A 22,458-nucleotide genomic window follows, 5' to 3' on the forward strand; every position below is an offset into this window, starting at 1 on the left:
GTTATTTACGATAAAAAAGTTGCTGCCATTCTAAGATTTTGTAATTTTAGTTCAAAAGTTAAAAAGTAAATGGAAATGTATCAATTAAGAACGAATTTGATCTATTTCACTTTCCTTTGTGTTTGCCTTTCATCAAGATTGTCATTGGTAGATAGTTTTGGCTATGGAACTAAAACTCCTTACTCGTTTGTTTATCCGCCAGAGAGGAAAATTGCAGACGACGAATTGTACAATGCTGAAACTTTGAAATTGTCGTGTGGGGCAGTGCATGCTTCAGCAATAATCAGACATGGGGCAAGGAACCCAGGAAAATCAGATTCACTGAAAATATCAGAAATTCATGAAAGAATCAAAGACGTCATTGATAAAACAAAATTTGAAACTTTGGTGAAATGGAAAAATCCATTTCCAAGAAATAATGATAAGGTGTTGAATGATGCTGGAGAGGCGGAACAGCACCAATTGGGGCTTAGATTTGCTCAAAATTTGAAATCACTCTTTATTGAAGAGGATTCCTCGTCAACTAGATTCATAACTTCAAGTGCCAAGCGCGCAGAGGCAAGTGCTGCAGCTTTCTTTGAAGGATTTGCAGATTTCTTGCAAATTCCTGATGAATCAGCAGAAGAATTTGATTCGGAAGTGAATGATGAACTAATGAGATTCTTTTCTCTGTGTAAAAAATTTAAGGACAGAGTTGAAAACAATAAAACAGCATTAGCAGAATATGTAAACTTTATGAATGGAAAGGAAGTGGCTAATGTCTTAGACAAAGTGATTGGAAAACTTGGTCTGAATAAAAATGTATTGGAACCATGTAAGATAACATTTTAATAGAGAAAACACCCATTAAATGATAGAAATTAAGGGACATAACTTCAATTTTTAATCGCGTTGAATCAAGTTCAGTATGGAAAAAGTATTAGTAGTAGATCCCTCAAGCAGAATTTAGTTATAATTTGTTGTTTATATTTAATGTATATACCATATAAGCATAAGCTTTCATAGTGAAATTTGGGTTACCGGTACATGGTAATTGGTGATTGCTTTTCATTTTAATTTCTTACTTTTAACTGTTCATTTTTTTTCAGTTGATTTGAAGACAATGTTTGTTATCTGTGGTTCTGAATTAGCTTTGTCCAAAGGTTCACCGTGGTGTGATTTATTTGATGATGAAGATATGGAAGTGTTAGAATATGCTATTGATCTCAAGGTTTGTAGCTTTTAATGAAGCCATGAAAAAAAGAAAAAAAGGCCAAAAATTTCAGATTTGAACACTTGAGTTTGAATCAAAAACATCATATATCCTGAACTCCAACAGATGGCTTCTGTCAATTCGACATTAATGGATTTTTTTTAATTTATTTATTAGCCAAGGTAGGTCATCATGTTAGAATGAAGACCCAATTCTGGATGCACTAAGACAGCTACATTTGCTTCAGGGAGTGGAGTAGCCAGAGGTCAAGTCTTGTTTCCACTTGTCTTTTTCTCACGAATAGAAGGCCCTAGTTCTTAGTTTGCACTGGTTTCTCAAGAGTGCTCTGTTGCAGGCAATTGCCTCCAATGAGTGGCACCATGAGAATCAAGTAATATGATGCAAGGGCTGAACTCTTCTGCTACCCTAGGGGGATCAGCTTGGATAATTTCTGGACAGTCAACGTAAATAACAACATTATTTCTGTGTTTTATTTGAAATAGAAATATTATAAGTATGGACCAGCGTATAAAATAACCAGTGACCAGACGTGTGAGCTAGTATCTGAATTATTTACTGTAATGGATGATGTTATTACAGTAATGGACAGGACTGAAGATGATCCTGATGCTGATGGGTAACTCTTAAATTTTTATACCTGTATAGAGAGCCAACACCCAGAAGCACTGGTAATGGCATCAGAATTTTGTTAATCTTGAGAAGGATTCGAACCCATGGCAACTTATTGCCTAGCAGACATGTTGTTTGAAAATTAAATAACACAAATGAGTAGTTACCTAGTGGTACATGATGTATTTTGTTGGAAGTCTGACTGGTGACTTGATTAAAAGTATAGCAATGTGCTTGTCGATCGGTAATCAGCATTAATCTGTACACTGTCTCTATGCCTTGGTACTAATAATTAAGAAGATTAGTCTATATCAATCAAGATTATAAACTTTACATTATTGAACACCCAGCCACCTCTGTTTACAGCAAGGAACTTCAAAGATTATTTGAATGCTCATGTTCCTGTTCCTGTGTAAGCTTATAGTATAAAAAATTTTAATTTAAAAATTACTTGCTTTTTCTTATTTCAGATTTTTGGTTGGTAACTTGATGTTTGGTCATGCAGAAACTCTATCACCACTATACTCAACATTAGGAATATTCAATGATACAATTCCACTGACAGCTAAGAATTTTGCTCAGCATCAGAATAGAAAGTTTAGGACTTCAGATATTTTACCGTTTTCAGCCAATATAATGATTGTACTGTACGAATGTGAAACTAATGATGAACTAGTCAATGATGAAGAGGAATATGAAGAATTAGGAGAAGATTATTATGTTCAAGTTTTAGTGAATGAGAAACTCATTAAAATTCCAGGTTGTGCTGAAACATTGTGCTCGTATAATAAATTCCGTGAACAACATTTGAATCAAATTGATGAGTGTCATTTTGATGAAGTGTGCGGGTCTGAGTCTGATGAAAATAAAATGCATGATGAATTATGATATGATAATATACATATCAAATTGTGTCCACGTTTAAATTTTCCATTTCTAATTTGAATTTGTTGAAATTTCATGTTTAACTGTTAAATACTTTATAAGGTTTCCAACGTAGGATCAGGTAATCCTTTCTAAAAGTTGTGAAAATCTCTTTGTAATAATGTTTCTTAATCACAAATCAAAAATATTTTCCTTCATGTCAGTCAGTCAGTAGGTCAGTTAGTAAAAACAGAGTTATGGACCTTTGGAAGTTGACAGAAAAGAAACTTGACTCCATTTTTGATACCTTACTGATCAAAAATTGCTCCCATTGACTGTTTTTTCAGTGCAAGGGAATATTAAAGAGACGTGTGTGATTTTGGGGAGTTTATTTGAGTCTTGAATGTATGTAAATAGTCTTCAGAAGTACTAAAAATGTACAAAAATGTACTTTAAAAATACTTTACACTAGGAATTTTACTCACTATTTCTGTATATGTCTTTTCTATATATCACAGAGTATCAACGGGTCGTCATTTTAACATTCAAACGCAGATAATTCTGGACACACATGGATTTGAAGGCTGAACTTTCAGTGGTGAGCTGTGAACACTAAAAATCAGCTCAGGTAAAAAAATGCCAATTTCTGAGACTGAAGTATGATTGGTCAAAAAAATGCCCTACCTGTCCCTTTAAAAAATTACATGTTTTGAGCTTTCTTATTTTCCCAAATCGAAAACAATATTTTTTGAGGGTAGTAAATAAGGCAGATATGGATACCATACTGTTAAAAAAATTGATCGAAGTGACAGGTTTTGCAGTGAGAGGGAATATTTTTCATCTTGGTCCAATAATTATTGAATTAATATAATTTATTGTTAGTTGATATTTTTTTTTGCGTACAAGTTACTTATATTTTTTATGATAAAGTTTGTTATGTTAAGTATTATTATTATTATGATGCATAATGTCAATACATTCAGGTTGCAATTTTAATTGAATAAAACATATTAATCATCCAGGTTTGTTCACCAAAAGTTATTCATTGCCATCACTGCTGCCCTACCCAACACTGGAGCCGCGGTGTCTCAGTTAGTTAGATGTTTGCTCACGAACCTGAATGTTCAGGGTTCAATCCCTGCATAGGTCAAGATGACACCTTCGGATTTTTCAACCCGGTTACCCCCTGTCAGTGATGAAGGTTAGAGGGGCTGACATGGAACAAGCGTCTAGTTGTTCGGATGTGACAATAAACCGAGAACCCCAAGTGCAACAGGCTGTGCACGTTAAAGATCCCTCGAAAATTGGAAATAAAAAAAAGAGCACGCTTATGCCGCTGTCCTGACAAAAGTTCCCTCATTGCACCATCCACGGCGTTGCTCGTCTTCATTCACCCACATGGTGCAGAAAAGTTGGACGTAAAACTCCATTCATTTCATTTCAATTTCTACCCAAATATGACAATACTCATTTTACATTTGCTCATCCAGCATCCTACACAAACACAGTAGGCCTACGGATGTATATATACTTCTGTATCCTTCTAAAACCTGGTAGGAACAATCCCAACATGAGTATCAAAAGTTGTGATAAAGTCTGGTTTTGAAGATACCCACAGACTATATAACCTAGTAAGCTGTTACTGATCAAAATTCGGTTTTTATTGATTATATATTTTATTTACAAAATTTACATTTCATTGCTTAAACATACTACATTTTATTACACATGGAATGAATGAATTCTTATGATAAATGATAATACTTCTTTCAACATGTTTATATAAAGCTCAATTTCAAAAATAAAGAATAGCAGTATTTGCATTAAGCTTATATTTTAGATTACACCATTGGTACCCTCGATTGGTGAATTCTGCAAATTCGGGGTTCATCAAATCAATCAGACATTTAGGAAAAGAAGTTTAGAATATGTTCCATATGTGCCAAAAAATAATAGGTTTAGACAGAATTCAAAATGGCGGAGAAGAGACAATTTTGAATGTGATTGAGGCCAGAATTAGACAAAAAAGAACCTGTTCTGAACTCACCAATCAAGTGCCAGCTTTCGATTCACTTTTACATAGTAGAATTCTATTGGATCACAGAACAAAGTCTATGAAATAATGAAAATCTATGAGTTTTCAATTAACTTTCACACTATAATAAATGAATCTAAGAGAAACAAGTAAGAATGGAATTCTAAGAGAAACGTGACCATGTAATAATGAAATTCGAAGAAAAACTTGACCATGTAATAATGAAATTTAAAGAGAAACTTGACCATGTTATAATGAAATTCTAAGAGACTTGACCATGTTATAATGAAATTTTAACAGTGCGTTTTTAAACCAATCATGACTGAGTGAGATATGCATTTGGATGTAGTTTCACATAACAATGAAAATAATGATAAATATGTATAAATAATACTCTAGTCTTCTAAATCTAACAATTTGTTTTTAAAGGGTCAGAAATAGTCGTGAGGAGCAGGCTACTAAAAATGTCAGAAAATCCCATAATTCCTTCAAAAAAATATCTCGAAATTTCCCTTTAATCTAAATCTGTTTAAAGGGGCCCTTACACCATAGTAATCCCCATATAAGAATAGCGGTCATAAATCTAAAAGCAACTCTCATGTAACTGAGTTGTGTATTGAGTTTGGATTTCATGACCACTTTCATTATTCACAAACATACACAACTGGTAACTACTATGGTGAGAGGGCACATTTAATAAACTTCAATTCAAAATATATATTTCAATCAATATACAGGTACTTATACTAATTAGCTACATTAGAAAATGGACGATTATAGTTTCGTATGTAATTTATCTATAACATATATGCACAATCAAAAATGAGCAAATCATGTTTGTAACCATATAATGAGCCTTGACAAACAAATAGCTACAGTCATTGTATCATGAATACAGGTTTTGATATGGTCTTATATCAATGGGGATGTGGTTTGGACACGATGAGCTACAGTTACAAATAGTTACCCTGCATATACCCAGTAGATAACCTGATATCAGTTCAAAAGGGATATAGTCATAGTTTATCAGCTGATGGAACTCATTTTCAGCTATATGTATCCCTTTACAGAATCAACGAATTATGTCCATTCAATTCAATTTAAATGATAATCTCCATGCAGCAACAGAGTTCAAGCTTTAAGCAGCAGACTAATTTTCAACCTTAATTCTGTTCAAAGGTTTGCTTAATTTGCACATTATGACAAAAAATTGAGATCTATTTTTGCATTAACTATCCTAAAGGTGAAGTTTGTATTCAAAACATGTGTCAACAGCATAAGATTGGCTCTAGTAAATAGAAATCTCATTAATTATCCTGATGACTTATTTTGTATCCAAAACATGTGTCAACAGCATAAGATAAGATGAGCTCTAGTAAATATAATATATTCTTTTATTAGACATATAGGAGCCTTGACTTAGATCAAATACAAGTACATATAAACTAAAGAATCCTTGAACTACATATCAACCGAACAATGCTCTACATCATATACAGAAAATACTGGATATACAGATTTAAGCCAGACACAACCAGTCTTAACACATTGCTAAGATAGCAATAATAATATATATATATATATATATATATATATATATATATATACAAACAAGCATGATAGTGCATAATTTTGGGTTTATATACAAGCAGACAACAACTATAAAAGTCAATCAGTAAGTTTATGTCTGGTCCACAACTGTAAGCAAGTTGACCAAACCTTTTGGCATTGATCTTTCCCAGATTATCCATAACCATTGTCAGCTGGGTTGATAAAACCTTGTATCTCTGCAGACCCACAATTAATTTAAAACTAACTATTAATAACTAATCTAATACCTTTGAAAAACAATATGATAATTTGTATTCGGCAGGTATGTTAGTATGGGGGTATGATTATAAGCTCTAGACCATTGAAATATAGATAATAAAAGCTAGAAATAAAAATATAACTATATGAATAATAAATATGTGATAATTGAATAAAAATCACTAATTATGAACAAATAAAATATGAAGTATCATATTATGATTATATAATGGCTGGTGTTTAAACACATATAGCCTAATTGGGTTAAAAAAAAATCATGACCATCATTGAGCGACATGTGATTCATATAAAGGAAATTAGTGCTAATAAAATAGCAAAAACTGAACCTTGAATAATGAGCACTGAGGGGGTTGATGCCAAATAATAATATGCTTTGCGCACTGTATAACAGTGATAAAATCTCTATTTTGTAGAGATAATGACCAAAATTTGATTTGAATTCAACTAAAACAATGTGATAAGCCAAATTAAATGATTAATGTCACAATGAAATTAGATGGAGGTTATTAACACGTTTTTTAACCTATTAAATTAACGGCATCGATGATTCCAATTTGGAGATTAATACCATTAAACAGCAATTAGAAATATCAAAACATATCCTAAAAAAAAAACAGTTGGTACTCAGAGTTTCACGATATGTGATCTTCAGAGAACTGACCTATATTCAGCATATATACAAACAACTTTAACAGATAGGGGTGTTTTTAGTCTTATTATGAATATTGGGAAACTTAAAGTTTCCATTTGCATCGCACTGCTTGTCCTGAAATTCTCGAAAAACTTAATCAAATATTCCGTCACTATTGCTTTCATTTTAAGATAGTGACGTCATAATCGCGTCATTAATTTGTTAATTGCCACAACAACAGAAAATGGAGAGGAAATCAGATGAGTGCAAATGGAAGCTATAGGTATACCAGTTACACAAACAAAAATTACAAAACATCTTTACTATCCCTTTAACTATATCTGAAGGCGTGAATGATTTCAGTGTGATAACAATTATCATATATAAACATACTTAACAAATATAAACTCAACAAATCACAGTTACAACAATATTAACTATTCATAAATATATCCATACATCACTATATATTATTCTCTTCAACATTCAAAAAGATCAACAAAGGCCTTCAAGTTCAACCTTAGCACCTGGCAGGCTATATAATTACACAATTACCCAAGCTGGCAGTAAACCGGCCGTTATCAAGTGACGTCACAAAATGTTAACGTCATACGTTTTATGTTATATTACTGGGAGTTCAGGGTATATGACGTTTTATTTCATTTATACTCAAAGGGTTAAAGGAAAAAGGTTTCACCTAATTCATATTCCTTACATCTTGGAAGGGCCATGGCAAGGAATCTGCTGTTTAACAACAGATTTCAAAAACATAAACTCAACTTGTGAGTTGCGTTGCGAGATAGAATCTCAAAATTGTTATTTACACAAAGCTAGTTCAGAGGAGAAAAACCCAGGAAAAATACTGGGTAAAGTTATGTTATCTGAATGTAGAACAAGTATATATGCTTCAATTGGAACACTATTGTCTCTTCACAGTGTATATTTGGTGACAAAACACTAATTGTGCTTGAATACACAAATACACACAGACGAGTTTTCAAGAAGAAATGATTATATTCATTTCCACATATCACATTTGTCATATGTCCAAGACTTCACTAACAATCCACTTTATTCAGATACACTGGCAATATACAGTAAGCTTGGTTTCACAGTTATTTGACAAAAAAATTTGGACTTAATTTAAGAAATTATAATCAGAATTAATATCCAAGTAACCCAACAAATGCATCTCTAAAACATTACACCATTTCATTAGTCTAAAAAAAAATATTCCAAATATCAAAACCACATGCAGACATTTTCTAGCTCCTATCACACATGTTCTCAATCTCACATGTTAACATTTTTCTCAAAAGAAACTTTCGTTGGATCAGTTATCTTCCTTGTTGTTGCTTGGAAATTTCATATATCATCTACTACACAAACCTATTTACAAGAAATGACAGCTAATAAACAAGATTTTTGGTACGTGGGTATCTCAACAAGGCATCTCAATCAAAGAATCCACACAGCTTATTATATGATATATCTTGTATGTGGTTTATCAACTCCATTTGGTCTCGCAGAGTTGACAAAGGTAATTGTATTATTTGGTTATGTGGGATTATCAACTCATATCGAAGAACCAACAGTGCTGATAATGCTTTTGGTTTAGAGGTTTATTATCTTTCAGTATCCCTTCCAGAGAGTCCACACAGCTTATAATGTTTATGTTGGTACATACGTATCTCATAACTTTCAAATGTCAAAGTTATATCATTGTAGGTTTATTAAATTGTCTTCCCTTTCAAAAATTATACATGTGTTTAATTCGTTAGTTCTATCTAAAAGGCAGTATAATGATCATTTTTTCGGTCTGACATCCATTACTTTTGTTAATTCCTGATCGTTTCGTAACTGAATCACCCGGGTTTCTTCCTCTGATTGGCTCTTATGAAAGTCTGTATTCGATTGTCTAGAACTAAAGTCTGTATTCGATTGTCTAGAACTAAAGTCTGTATTCGATTGTCTGGGGTTAAAGTTCGTAGCCGAGTGTCTGGAGTCTGGAGTTGATCCTGGATGTAACAGTTCATCTAATGAACTATTTAATAACATACTCTCTTGTTGTTCTGTTATAATACTGGCCATTACTTCATTCATCCTGTCAAAATATAATTAGTTTAATTAATTAACATGAAAAACAAAGGGTTAAAATGATTCAAGCAGGTGTCTGCAGCTGCTAAAGGTTAGAGCTTGTGGGTAATATTTAGAAAAACATAGGTGCCAGTCATGTTCAGATCCAAACTTAGTGTTATTCCTATCAAAACTTTTTCCATTTGCCTCACAGAAATGTTTGGATGGTGAAATCTTTTAGGGCGAAATCGTAAAGGATGTTAAAACTAAATTTAAATTCGATTTAAGCGATTGGCCAATCAGATGAGTGGATATTTTCTCTGATAACTTACTTTTGAGTACATAAACTGCTATCTTTAATGACGACTCTTGAGTCATATCTATTTATAGACTGTAATGAGCAGGGTGTCTGGTTGAAATTCGAGCCTCTTGAAGGAGAACTAGACATTGGGCTACCAGGGGCAGGCCCCGACTGTGGACCAGAATGATTCTGTGGACGACTTTGACTTATTTTTCTGGAATTCGATCGACTTAAATTGTTACTGAGCTGAAATATATAAAACATACAATAATTAATGGTTTATTATAAAGCATGACAGGATATGTTCATCTTTCCAGAACACCAACTTTTATTCTTTAAAAATTATAGTGGTATTCCTCACAAAACAGACTTGAAACACAAATTAAAGGGATAGTAAAGAGGTTTTCTGATTACATTAAAATTTGCGTCATTCCAATTTTCAATCAGACGTCTGTGGTTTTAGCAATTTAACTAAAACTTAGTGTTTTATGATGTCACCTTTGCAAAAGTCTTATGCGATATAAGCAAATTTTTGATTATGCCTTTCTACCACTTAGCCCACAGATAACTACACAACTAAAATACTTACAGCTATCTTGAGAAAGTTCCAGATGTCATGTTGACGACTTTTTTGATGTGAGACAAGTTGTTTACAGGCAGCGTTAATATCTTGACAACATGTCTCAATATCTGGTAGAAGCTGGTTTAACTGCGCTCGACACTGACAGATTTTACTGAAATTTAACAAAATGGCTGGCCAATTACAGTGATGTTTATATGAGGTAATGACTCAGCTTTGCCAACTAAGCCCTCAAATGCTCAAAATTCATGTCAGGCTGTCAGTCGGCTTCTGGGGACCTCTGACAGCCTACAGACCCTCTACCTCAAGTGTCTCTAGGCCTTCAGGCCTTGCCTCGAAAAAGATACCAGTTATTATGCCTGTCTCAGGCATTTTCTAGATAAGCCCCTGTCTCGAATCTATATTAGAAAAGGTATGCCTCAACCCTTGGTCATAGTCACCACATTGCAAAAGGACACAATCCAATCCCAGAATGATCTGTATTATACCACAATTACCTTATATGATACATCATTTCTGATACGGCTTTATCTCTATGTACCATGCATTTAGTTACAGCATCTACCATCTGAGTATGTTCTAGTAATACATTATTCCTGTGATCTGGAAATATGTATGTGTCATTATTAGAAATATTAAAACCCAAATCAGTTGTCAGTTATATGAAGATCACATGGCGTGAAACTCTGAGTAACGAAGTAAAAACTTGATCTACAATTGATGTATTCAGCACTATTTTAAAAGTGAAAATATTTTTTTTTTTTATTATTATAATAAAAACAAGGTATCATACTATTGAAATGAGATTCAATGTGCCGGTAACAACAAACTTAAGGTTCTGTGTCATTATTGCACAAAATCAAAGTAATTCGTTGATAATATGGTTGTTTTAATTAGGGGCGTTTAGTAGGAGAGAGTAAAGGAGGTTTGTTCACCGCTCTTGGATGGGATTAAAATAGCGGACAGAGCCTTAGTTTGAGTACCAATTGAATTCACCCACTGTGATGGGAATATCTAAAAACTCAAGCAAAAATGTTATCTCTGAAAGTTTATTATATGAATCTAAATCTAAAACCTCAAAAAATTTTATAATATATAAATGAAATAAATAAATAAATAATTTATACTACCTTTTCCTGCTTGTCTTAATTCTCCATACAAAATCTTGGCTTTATCTTCACTACAAAGGAAAATATATTGGACAAATGAAACATTTTGTTTTGAATTAAAGGTACCAATTTTTAGGATAAAAAAAAAGAAAAGAAAATTGGATAGTGTTTTTGTTCTTTAACTTTAAGAGTCTTGGCTGTTAAAATTTCAGGCTTTAAACTTTTCAGATTTCCGAATTCAGAATAGTCAATACTTGTTAAAAAGTCTTCTAAAAATCTAAACCTACCAGTCAGCAAGATGGGTGTAGTTTTTACCACGAGCAAAAGGGCTTTTCTGTAACTCAATGATTCTGGTTTGTAATACACTAGCATCTTGATCTAACTTATTAGCATATCCTTTCTACAATTATAAACGTTAATACTTTAATAGATGATACAGATATGTATATCCAGCATTATAGTCCAGCACATCTGGGTATGATTCAAAACATACACTCAAGCAGTCCATATTATTTTCAGGTTGTTTAAGTAATTAAGAGCACAATCTAAGATGCTTATACCATCTTCACAATATCAAGGTATTACAAAACTTCATTTAACATCGTGACTTCAATACCTATTTTTCTGTATCACAAAAGTTTGTAAGTGCAGAGATTTGGTTGGAAGGTACATTAGCAAATACAGCCAATGTCAAGATATGTCTTATTCTATGTCTAAGAAAGAAACTAACTTACTAAATTATCATATTGCTCAATTTCATCAGCAGTTTTTTCCCATTTAGAAAACATTTGTTCTGACCCTGAAACAGTAATATTATCAATAAATATAAATACATTAACAAAAAATATTCACTGTTATAATAATAAATACAAAACAAAATGTGATAGATAGAATTATTGTAAGACTTCTTTCACATTTGCAAATTAGATAAAAAAAAAAAATAAATAAAAAAAATAAATAAAAAAAATAAAAAACTTACTAATTCCTTCACTCTTTTGATCCTCATATTTGCTCATGTCTAATTCTAAACTGAAAGTAGAATATTCAATATTTCATGAGATTAAGTTATTCATATTAAAGCTACAGACACATGTTCTTGATATTCAAATCATCATCAGGGAAGTTAAAACTAATAAATAAGATGTTGCTCTTGTTAACTCAGTCAGTGAGCTCACAGGACAAAAGCTTTATGAAAAGTTTCGACCTATATCTTAATGACAACATACTAATCACCATCTTCACAATGTCAAACTTTTACGAATTTAGGACTTATATTCGTCTTTCTTGTATCATGGATGTTTGTAAATGAAGCGATTTGATTGGATTGTACGTTAGCAAATACAGCCAATCGGAGGCCTCAACAGAAATATTGAACACAAAGCCATAATATTTACAGCCTTTCTGTCAAGGGCTCTGATTGGCTGTATTCGCTGGTACAATCCAATTAATTTGCTGAATTCTGTAATGCAAGAGCAGTGTCGTAATAGCTTTACATGTGAGTAATAACATGCGCGTGAATCTTGATGAAATATGAGTACCGCACAATTTGTTTTTATGTGAGAGAACCCTTTAAGAATATGTCAGGTAACGTAGAAATAGTCAGAGATTTTAATGAGGGAATTGAAATAGGACCATGAGAATCATCACTAATAAACTATATTTTTCATTGATTTTATTAAATCAATTTGAGTATCCTAATTATATTATAAAATATAATTGAGCTTGGACCATGAAAATTGTTACTAACTCTTTCATTAATTGATTTTTTTTTAGATGATAGGATTATTAATATATTTGCCTGAAATATATTAAATTATTGGTTCAACTTAAAGTTACCTTTCTTTGAATTGATCTTTCCTGGCCAACATCTGGCCAACTTCAGCTGACATCTGATTTTTTAGACGTACAAATTCTGAGTTAGCTCTCAATAAACTCAACCTACAGAGTAATGAAAATAATAACTAAACATAGAAATCATCATGTGAGAGCCTCCAATTTATTTGTCAAAGAAGATTCCACTCTCAAACAAGAATACAATGTTCAAATCCACAGCATCTAATCTGGTAGCAGACGTTATTTTATCTGGCCACTGACTGTGCTATTGTCAGACACAAAAGGACAATGTTTCAGATATTGATGGATATGGATAAATAAGGATATAATTATATATAAAATAAAGGAATAATTACATTACAGCTTGTTGGCTACCAATTAAACGATGAAAATCTCTATTTTGTTCTTGACAGAAGTAAACTGATTGGGCCCAGGCTTTCTTTTGTTCCTGAAACAAAATATACCTTATCTTGATAACAGTTGGATAAAACATACCATAATCTAGACATGCTCTATTTCGGTAGTCGATAAGCATGCAAAAAAGCCTTCAAACTGAAGGATTTTGAGATATAAATTCATTTGATTTGATAAGAAAACTAAATTTAAAATCGATTTTAGTGATTGACCAATCAAATCAATATAAATAGATTAGATACAAATTTTTAAAAACATTCTCATAAAACTAGTGATTATTGAGCCCCTAGGGCCATATAAATAAGGCAAGTTATAGCAACTTACAGAATACGCTAACATAACCTTAGGTTCTCTAACAATATACTGTACAGCTAATGGTAGTTGTTTATCTTTCCGAGCTGACAGATTAGTCTCGCTCTTTTTAAATAGAAAAACTAACAATTCCTCTTCTCGCTGCTACATTACAGATAAAACAAAATATTAGTACATATTTAAAGCTATCATACTATTAATACCTTAAAATAAATTATTATTTTTAATTTATCAATCATTGGTCCACCATATATACCTTCAAAATTGTTGCAGAAATATGGCAACCACTCACCAACTATAAAAGCCAGGTAAGACATGCTAGGCAACGAGTATGGCAACAGGCTAGTAAGTGGTTCCCAACCTATTTCAGCCTTCACACCCCTGGAGCAATCACGTGGACCATTCACACCCTAAAAATTTGTTTCATCCACATGTTCAGCACGTTATGATAGGAAGTGCTCTATCAACTCAAAAAAAAAATTCTTCTCCTACACCAGTTTGCCACATCCCTGACTCCCTAGTCCCACACCCCCAGGGTGATTAAAACTCCTCAGGAGAAAAGGGGACTATTAGTAAATATGGCAGAACAAAACCTGGGATCAGACTCTTTTAAAAAAAAAGTTTTTTTTAGCATAATTAAAGCATGATAGCTTTAAGCGTCAGACAAGATTCAGTAATCGTGTACAGTATAATTGTGAAAACAGCTTGCAAAATAGGGAATACACATACATATATGACAGACTCAAGGCCCTCAAGATGTGACAGCAGTAAAATCTTACCGGTTCTGACCAACATTGTGAAGCAGGTTTATTATAATCTGGAGTTAATCCACTGGCCAGTAATATGTCCTGGTCATTTACTGGTATATTTGTCTGCTGTTCTATTAAACGTTGTAATTCCTGCATTGTTTGTTGGCTGGATACTGGCACAGAGATTAACTGATTGGCTTCTACATACAGAATATTGGAAATCTACAAAACATAGGTACATACAGAATATTGGAAATCTACAAAATATATATATATATATCTGATAAGTTATTGGAAATCTACAAAATAAATATAACTGATTGGTTATTGGAAATTTACAAAATAAATATATCTGATAGGCTTCTACAAATAGGTATAGTTGATTGATTTCTTCACACATAATGTTGGAAATCTACAAAATATATACAACTGTTTGGTTATTGGAAATCTACAAAATAGATATAACTGATTGGTTATTGGAAATCTACAAAATAGATATAACTGATTGGTTATTGGAAATTTACAAAATAAATATATCTGATAGGCTTCTACAAATAGGTATAGTTGATTGATTTCTTCACACATAATGTTGGAAATCTACAAAATATATACAACTGTTTGGAATTTACATGTAGCATACCGGTATTGGAAATCTACAAAATAGATACATCTAATCAGCTTCTACATATAATATACCTGTATTGGAAATCTACAAAATAGATACATCTAATCAGCTTCTACATATAATATACCTGTATTGGAAATCTACAAAATAGATACATCTAATCAGCTTCTACATATAGTATACCTGTATTGGAAATCTACAAAATACATACATCTAATCAGCTTCTACATATAATATACCTGTATTGGAAATCTACAAAATAGATACATCTAATCAGCTTCTACATATAATATACTTGTATTGGAAGTCTACACAGAAGAAACAGAGTTGTTATGTTATTTATTTCTGAAGATGTTGAATAAAAGTCACTATATATATCGAATGGCAAACTTACTTTGATAGAAAGAATTCTGTCCAATAGAAGAAAACAATTTTGGCGTTTTTCATTGGACATACCGCCGCCGCGAGTTTTCGGGTCCCATCTCAACATCTGTCGTAACCAATCTTCAAAATATTTCTGCATCGTTCTAAAATAAGTGAAGACAATAAGTTGAATATGGAGGTGACAATTTAGCTTTTTCCAACTCAAGCTTCCCATTATTTGACAAGAAATAATCTTTTTTACCCTGTTTCTTTTCAGTCTAATATTCAACGTGTAGTATTTGAAAAATATATCCTACAAATTATTGAGAAGGTCAGAAATAGACTCAGAATAAAGCAAGACTTGGAACTTTTCAATCATGATGATAAGGGAAAAGTCATGATCGAATATGTGAAAAATATGCAAATAACTTGATAAATTAGTCAATTCTCATAACCGATCGAAATAAAAATATGCAATCCAACCAGCTGCAAATGGGAACAAATAGTTCAGGAGAGATCACAACCTGCTGGTAGAAAGGATTCTTAGTGAATCTACAATATTATCCTTGACAAATCACCTATCAGACATCACAGTGAATAGCTTTCCGACTTTTTTTCATGTATCCTAAGAAATGAATATTTTCTAATAAAAAAAGAAACATACTTGGTCAAATGATTAGGAGTTAATAATTTCTTTGTGAATTTGACAGTTCCATCATTACCAAAATAAGCACAAATATCATCCTGAGATTTCTTCATGACTTCATTATGCCTAAAATACAAAATTATCAGTATACATATCATTATGAACTAACGGTGGTCAATTTTCATGGATTTCGTCAGTTACCCAATCAAATTAACACCCCAAAAATGTATATAGATAAAAAATTTGAAGCAACAATTAACGGCATAACGAACGTGCACAAATCCATAAAATTTGGTGTCAATGAAAATAAACGATAGCTTGATATAAGGAATGTGCCCTTCTTCTACTGAGGCTAATCACATGGGCTAAAAACTTTAATAAAATTACCTACCATTGTAGCGGTGGTGAATTGGGTAAGAATGGTCGAGTACCAGTTAAAGCTTCAAATATTACAGTACCAAATGACCAGTAATCTACCGTTTGAGTATATTTCTGTCCTATATATAATTCTGGCGCCTGCAATATTAAATATAAGCTTAAGCAGATGTCACGGTACCACTATACAGTCGAGGGGTAGACTTATCTTAAAGATTTAAGATTTGAACGACATTTCAAGCTGAGGAGTACACATCACAATTGTACAATTGTAAAATATCAAGTAGTGTCTTGATGGACTTATGAATGGTTTAGCCTTGTATAGATACCAAAAATTATGCCAAATTTGGCTTTATCATGATGAGAAGTCTCAGAAACTAAGAATATAAGAACTTACCAAATATTGTAGAGTACCAACAAATGATTGACAAACACTGCTCTGGTCTAATTCTTTGGCATAACCTAAATCTATTAACTTGTACATAGTCTGAAATATAGATGGTCATTAGTTGTCAAAGGGCAGCTGAGAAAAAACGTCATCCAATACATAATAGACAATAAATTACTTGTGATATGATTCCATTATCTATGACAATTAACAGTGAAAAATTCAAGTCTAATGATAAAGTGCTACATTTTATCTAAAAGCTAATATTGCGATACACATTGTTTTTGAACCCATTTGTCACGATACATATCGTAAAATGACATGTTTAGCAATACACATCTCTAATTCCCATTATGTAATTGAAGCCAGCTGAGTAATAAATTCTTACCCTTTCTCCTGTTGGTTGTAGAACAATATTCTCAGGTTTAAGATCACGATGTATAATTCTATTACTATGTAGATACTCCACAGCAGCTGATATATCATAGGCTAAACATCGCACCTCATATTCACTCACTCCACAACAATTCTTAGGACTATTTAATACCTGTAAATATAGGTTAAAAACGTCACATTTTCCTTATTATTCCAAAACAAAAATGACTGCAAATGGGATATGGATAATCAGTGAAAGATCAAATGTTAAATTCAAATCACTGATTAAAAGCCTTATCAAAATAGTATATTTTTAGATCCTTTTTCTCAAGTTTCTATCTTCATGGAACAAGAATTAAAACTTTCGAGTAATTTCATGATGCGTATTATAACAGAAATGTAAGTCGTAACTGCAAGTATCTGTGGGTTTTTGATTAGGTTTTGAGATGGCAGCTGGATTATCTGCCCCAGTGTAATTTACAGCCCTTCACTTACCATGTAATAGTCTTAATATTTAACCTGCACCTTGTTTTATCATAAATCTTTACTTTGTGACCTAGGCCAGTGCTTTCATGAGACTATGTTCTCATCACCATCTAACATAAGAAATATAGCTTCCCTTAACTTTTGATTAAGACTTATTTAAAATACAGGTCTGCAAAATAAGGCTCACCTTTCTTAAATCTCCACCAGAGCAGTATTCCATGGCTAACAATGGCAAATTGTCTTGTAGAGATTCCAAACCGGGTGGAACATCTAATCCTGCAACTACATTCTCATGTTTTAGTCTCTTCATGATATCCACCTCTATCTGCCATCTTTTACAGTTCTTCTGAGACATATTGCCTTCTAAACGACATTTTTTAATAGCTATCTCCTCTTCAGTTTCCTAAATGCAACAAACATATCAATATTGTGAATATCTCAAAATTAATCACTACTTCAAACTTCAACTCCCTACACAGTAAATCAATAAAAGCATCATAGAAATATTATTATGGAACTATCATTATATGATTATTGTATGCATGTTATATTCAAATTCAAATGAAGACAGTAACTTGAAACCTTGGTAAAGCAACATGATATTTCCAATTTGGATATCTTCCAACATCTGTAGTCACCCTTGCTTTCAATTTTCTTTGTAAATCAGTCCAGTTAAAATAAGACTCAACTTTCAGTTTTCTTTTTTATATTTTTTTTCTTTTTAGTAAGCTTATAGCCACTTCCCAGTAGGGTCACATTCGTCAAATTAACCGTTGTAAATGTGCCGAAAATAATAGCCGGAATCTAAACAGACATATTTATTGATACAACAAAAAAAATAAACAGAACTGATGAGTTATTTCATATTTCTTTGAAGAAATGCTTCATTGAATATAAAATAAAATGTGAGGAAGAGATCTTAGGAGGGTTTCAAATATATATACCCTCTCCCAAAACATTACTCTTGACAATGACTGTATTGTGTACAAACCTCATTTTTCCAAAGTGTCACAGTACCAAATCCACCAGAACCCAGAGTTCTTTCTAAGACCCATCGATCTCTTCGCTGACCGACGGTTGGGAAAAATGGGTCACCCACAACATGTGGTGATATTATTTGTAAGGGTTGTGGTTGGTGATTTTGAAGCATTGCTAATGTTCCTGACTGTCAGTTGGTTATTACAACCATATCAACTAAATACCATACCATAGGAAAAGCTATGAAATGAAATGAAAGTCAAATAATTCGTCTAATATAAACGATTGAAATCAAAGATAAATATCACAGCAGCAACAATACAGCCGAAGTGGATACCAACTCAATACCTTAGGAAAATCTATGAAATGAAATGGATTTCAGTCAAATAATTCATCTAATATAAATGATTGAAATCAAATATAAATATCACAGCTAAGACAATACAGCCGAGACGCGACTGATTTATATAAACCATGCTTGGTTCTGAATCAGTCATTATTATAATTTGTAAACATATTATGTATGATAATAAAGGAATAAAATATTGTTTAAATCACAGCAAAGACAAGAGAACAGTCAACAAGGAGATGACATTACAGGATATGGATCAAAATCTTGTCTCTTCACCCTTCTGTTAGGCCTATCCTGAACCATAAAAATACCAAGTGATAATTTTAATATAAGTAATTGCCAACTAATATCCTTAATTTGGGCTGACCTAATGCAAAATCGTTTGCGGTTTGTTGTAAACTGCTGAAATGACACTTGTTGCACTACAAAACTCCGTGTGGCGTGGGAGTTACAGTGTGAGAGTAGAGAGGAAGTTGAAGAAATTAGAACAATTTCATCAAACATGGCCTTTAACCAAATAACTATTTCGGTTTTTTAGATACAATAATTATGTAAACACCCAACTGCATTAGTCGCATACCTTCAATTTTCGATTATGAGGGAAATTTACCAAAATCTTTAATGTCAACACTGAAATCTTTCTTTCAACATGCAGCCATTACCGTTTATGTCTATTTATAGAAAGGGGAGTACCCAACATACATATCAATCAATATAACTTCCGTTTCTAAAAATAGATTTGTCTACTTGCGATTTATTATTAAAATGATGTAATCAAAACCCATCTTCCAATGGAATCCTAGCCTCTATACAGACAACTTGCCAGCCAAGGTGACAGCTATTTTGACATGTACATTAACCGATTGCTTCTTAGAGTTTTTTTTTACTGTAGATATTCAAGCCATCATTGGTTCATTGGTTGCTATTTTGACAGTGGAAGCGGGCGTTAACTTATTCAATTGTTCTACCAACCAATCGCTACTTTGACAAATTGCCGATTCTCACGTAATATCTATGATTCGACATCTTGACAGATGTTATTGAGCCTTTGAAAGATATTAAATATAAATATATATATACAGACTTGATAGCTATCTCTGGCAACATTAAACTTTTTATACCATGACTAATTTTAGAATAGGCCAGTCATGATTAGCTATTTTGATAGCCCAACCAAAGAAATGGTCTTTTTATTATTATATAGCCTCTGACGGCTTTTATGTATTTTTTGCAAATCCATGCCTATGATGGCTATTTGTGCAAAACTATCGTTTGACAGTGTAAGAAAGACAACAGTTCGAATTCTTTACATCATTGCACAGGGTGACATTAGAGGGGAGAGGGAGTTAAATCCTCCTCGGTTACTCGTTTACACAAATATTTATATGTGTTATGGCATATTTTAATGTTTTGATCCAATGGTCCGATATCATATTATATAAAATATTATATCACTTGAATTTCAGATATAGTTCGAGTGACCTTGGTAGTGACACGACAAAAAAATTCGGTCGAACGTAAGCTACTGTCATGCATACATTCCTTCAGCATACAGGCCGCATACATCTTCCACATTCTAGCTTCTGTTCAGACATTATAGATTAACTTTAATACATCTTGCTCAGTTTTAATAAGGAGCCTATGCCATATAGCATGGGAATGGAAATATAACACATAGGGCCAAATGCATACAACTCAAGATTTCATTTACTATTGAATGTTTTTGCATTTAAACTGCCAGGAAAATCTCATCTTCTTTTTGGTAACAAAAATACCGATGTTTTGTCTGAAATATTTCGAAAGCTGTTTGAAGATTGTTTCCCTGGTCTATAGATGCAAGTGGTATTGCAACTTTGCAAGTAACCTATGAATGGCATAGAACTAATGCATATACTTAAGTAAGCATCATTTAGAAAGAATTTATTGCCAAATAGGTTGCGCACATTACACTGATATACAAACATATCAGTTATACATAGGGCCTATACAATTACATACTATATATACGTTGAAGGTTAGATTTAAAGTTAATTTTATAAGACCTCTGAAGTGGAATGATTGTCGGACTAACAAACTCCCTCGGTCGATAAATTAATACTAAATACTAAGTATCATGGCAAATAGACCTAATAGATATTTTAATATTAACCGATTTAAAACCCAAAATACTTCGCAGTTGCTTATTTCCTTGAACCTCTATCATGATTGGCCCTACATGTATTTAGAAGTCTGTCCTTGACTCAGTTTTGAACATATCGAGCAGACGAATCCTGCGAGAACCAGTTTCAGTCGTTTGTTTTCATCGACCCATTTCTTTGTTATCGCAGTAACTGAGTATAAATATCACCACACAAGACCTGTCACCCAGAATACTTCAAACATGGCTAACGTTCATAATGTCAGCTCTGTTCTCAAATCTAGAAATATTGTGGAAGCTCTCAAGAGGACCTCTCAGGGTAAGCTGATATTTAATTAATTGACACTGTTATGTCATCCGCGTCTGTTAAATTTGGCGGGAAATTGTGAAGGACATTTTCAATTAGAGGTCAAAATTCAGATCTTAATTATTGTTTTGAGATGTCATTATCTGGATTTAGACTCATGCCATTGAGTTATATTCTTTCTATAGCAATCTTGAAACATTAGGAGGGTGTGATACATGAGGCTGACCTTGAACCACTCTTTTCCTGAAAAAGTGACTGATGATGCAAAACAACACAATTGCAATATTTAGGTGAAGTTGCCTTGGTATGAAACCGTAATTGTTTTTGGAGGTTTTGCGTGTTCAGAATTGACCTTGATAACTGAGTGACCTGCTCATATTTGGAAGTTCATCAATCTGGGATCAGGACTAGAGGCAGAGGATGCAGCTGTCAGATTTGTCAAGGGTTGTAAGGGTGAGGGAAGGGGTTAGTTGTAAGGATGAGGGAATGGGTTAGTTGTAAGGGTGGGGGAATGGGTTAGTTGTAAGGGTGAGGGAATGGGTTAGTTGTAAGGATGGGGGAATGGGTTAGTTGTAAGGGTGGGAAATGGGTTAGTTGTAAGGATGGGGGAATGGGTTAGTTGTAAGGGTGAGGGAATGGGTTAGTTGTAAGGATGGGGGAATGGGTTAGTTGTAAGGGTGGGAAATGGGTTAGTTGTAAGGATGGGGGAATGGGTTAGTTGTAAGGGTGGGAAATGGGTTAGTTGTAAGGATGGGGGAATGGGTTAGTTGTAAGGGTGGGAAATGGGTTAGTAGTAAGGGTGAGGGAAGGGGTTAGTTGTAAGGAAGGGTGAGGGAATGGGTTTGTTGTACGGGGGGGGGGGGGGGGGGT

General features: G+C 33.0%; 2 protein-coding genes across 2 annotated transcripts; one reads left to right on the plus strand and one right to left on the minus strand.

The window, feature by feature from the left end:
* Positions 1–639: 639 nt before the first annotated feature.
* Positions 640–2,710, plus strand: LOTGIDRAFT_110384 (hypothetical protein; the record flags this gene model as incomplete). The annotated part of the gene is made up of 4 exons (XM_009047247.1): positions 640–814; positions 1,089–1,210; positions 1,696–1,829; positions 2,293–2,710. Coding segments are annotated over 4 exons (849 nt in total), but the record flags the coding sequence as incomplete, so codon positions are not given.
* A 7,417-nt stretch (positions 2,711–10,127) lies between these two features.
* Positions 10,128–18,964, minus strand: LOTGIDRAFT_110348 (hypothetical protein; the record flags this gene model as incomplete). The annotated part of the gene is made up of 17 exons (XM_009047248.1): positions 10,128–10,293; positions 10,637–10,742; positions 11,267–11,319; positions 11,536–11,648; positions 11,983–12,047; positions 12,228–12,277; positions 13,085–13,186; positions 13,438–13,529; positions 13,820–13,948; positions 14,587–14,778; positions 15,576–15,708; positions 16,209–16,316; positions 16,582–16,706; positions 16,963–17,052; positions 17,342–17,500; positions 18,002–18,217; positions 18,806–18,964. The coding sequence occupies 17 exons, from the start codon at positions 18,962–18,964 to the stop codon at positions 10,128–10,130; spliced, it is 2,058 nt and encodes a 685-aa protein (XP_009045496.1).
* Between the last annotated feature and the right edge of the window lie 3,494 nt (positions 18,965–22,458).

The sequence above is a fragment of the Lottia gigantea genome (genome assembly GCF_000327385.1).
Source record: "Lottia gigantea unplaced genomic scaffold LOTGIsca_11, whole genome shotgun sequence".
Classification (NCBI taxonomy): domain Eukaryota; kingdom Metazoa; phylum Mollusca; class Gastropoda; family Lottiidae; genus Lottia; species Lottia gigantea.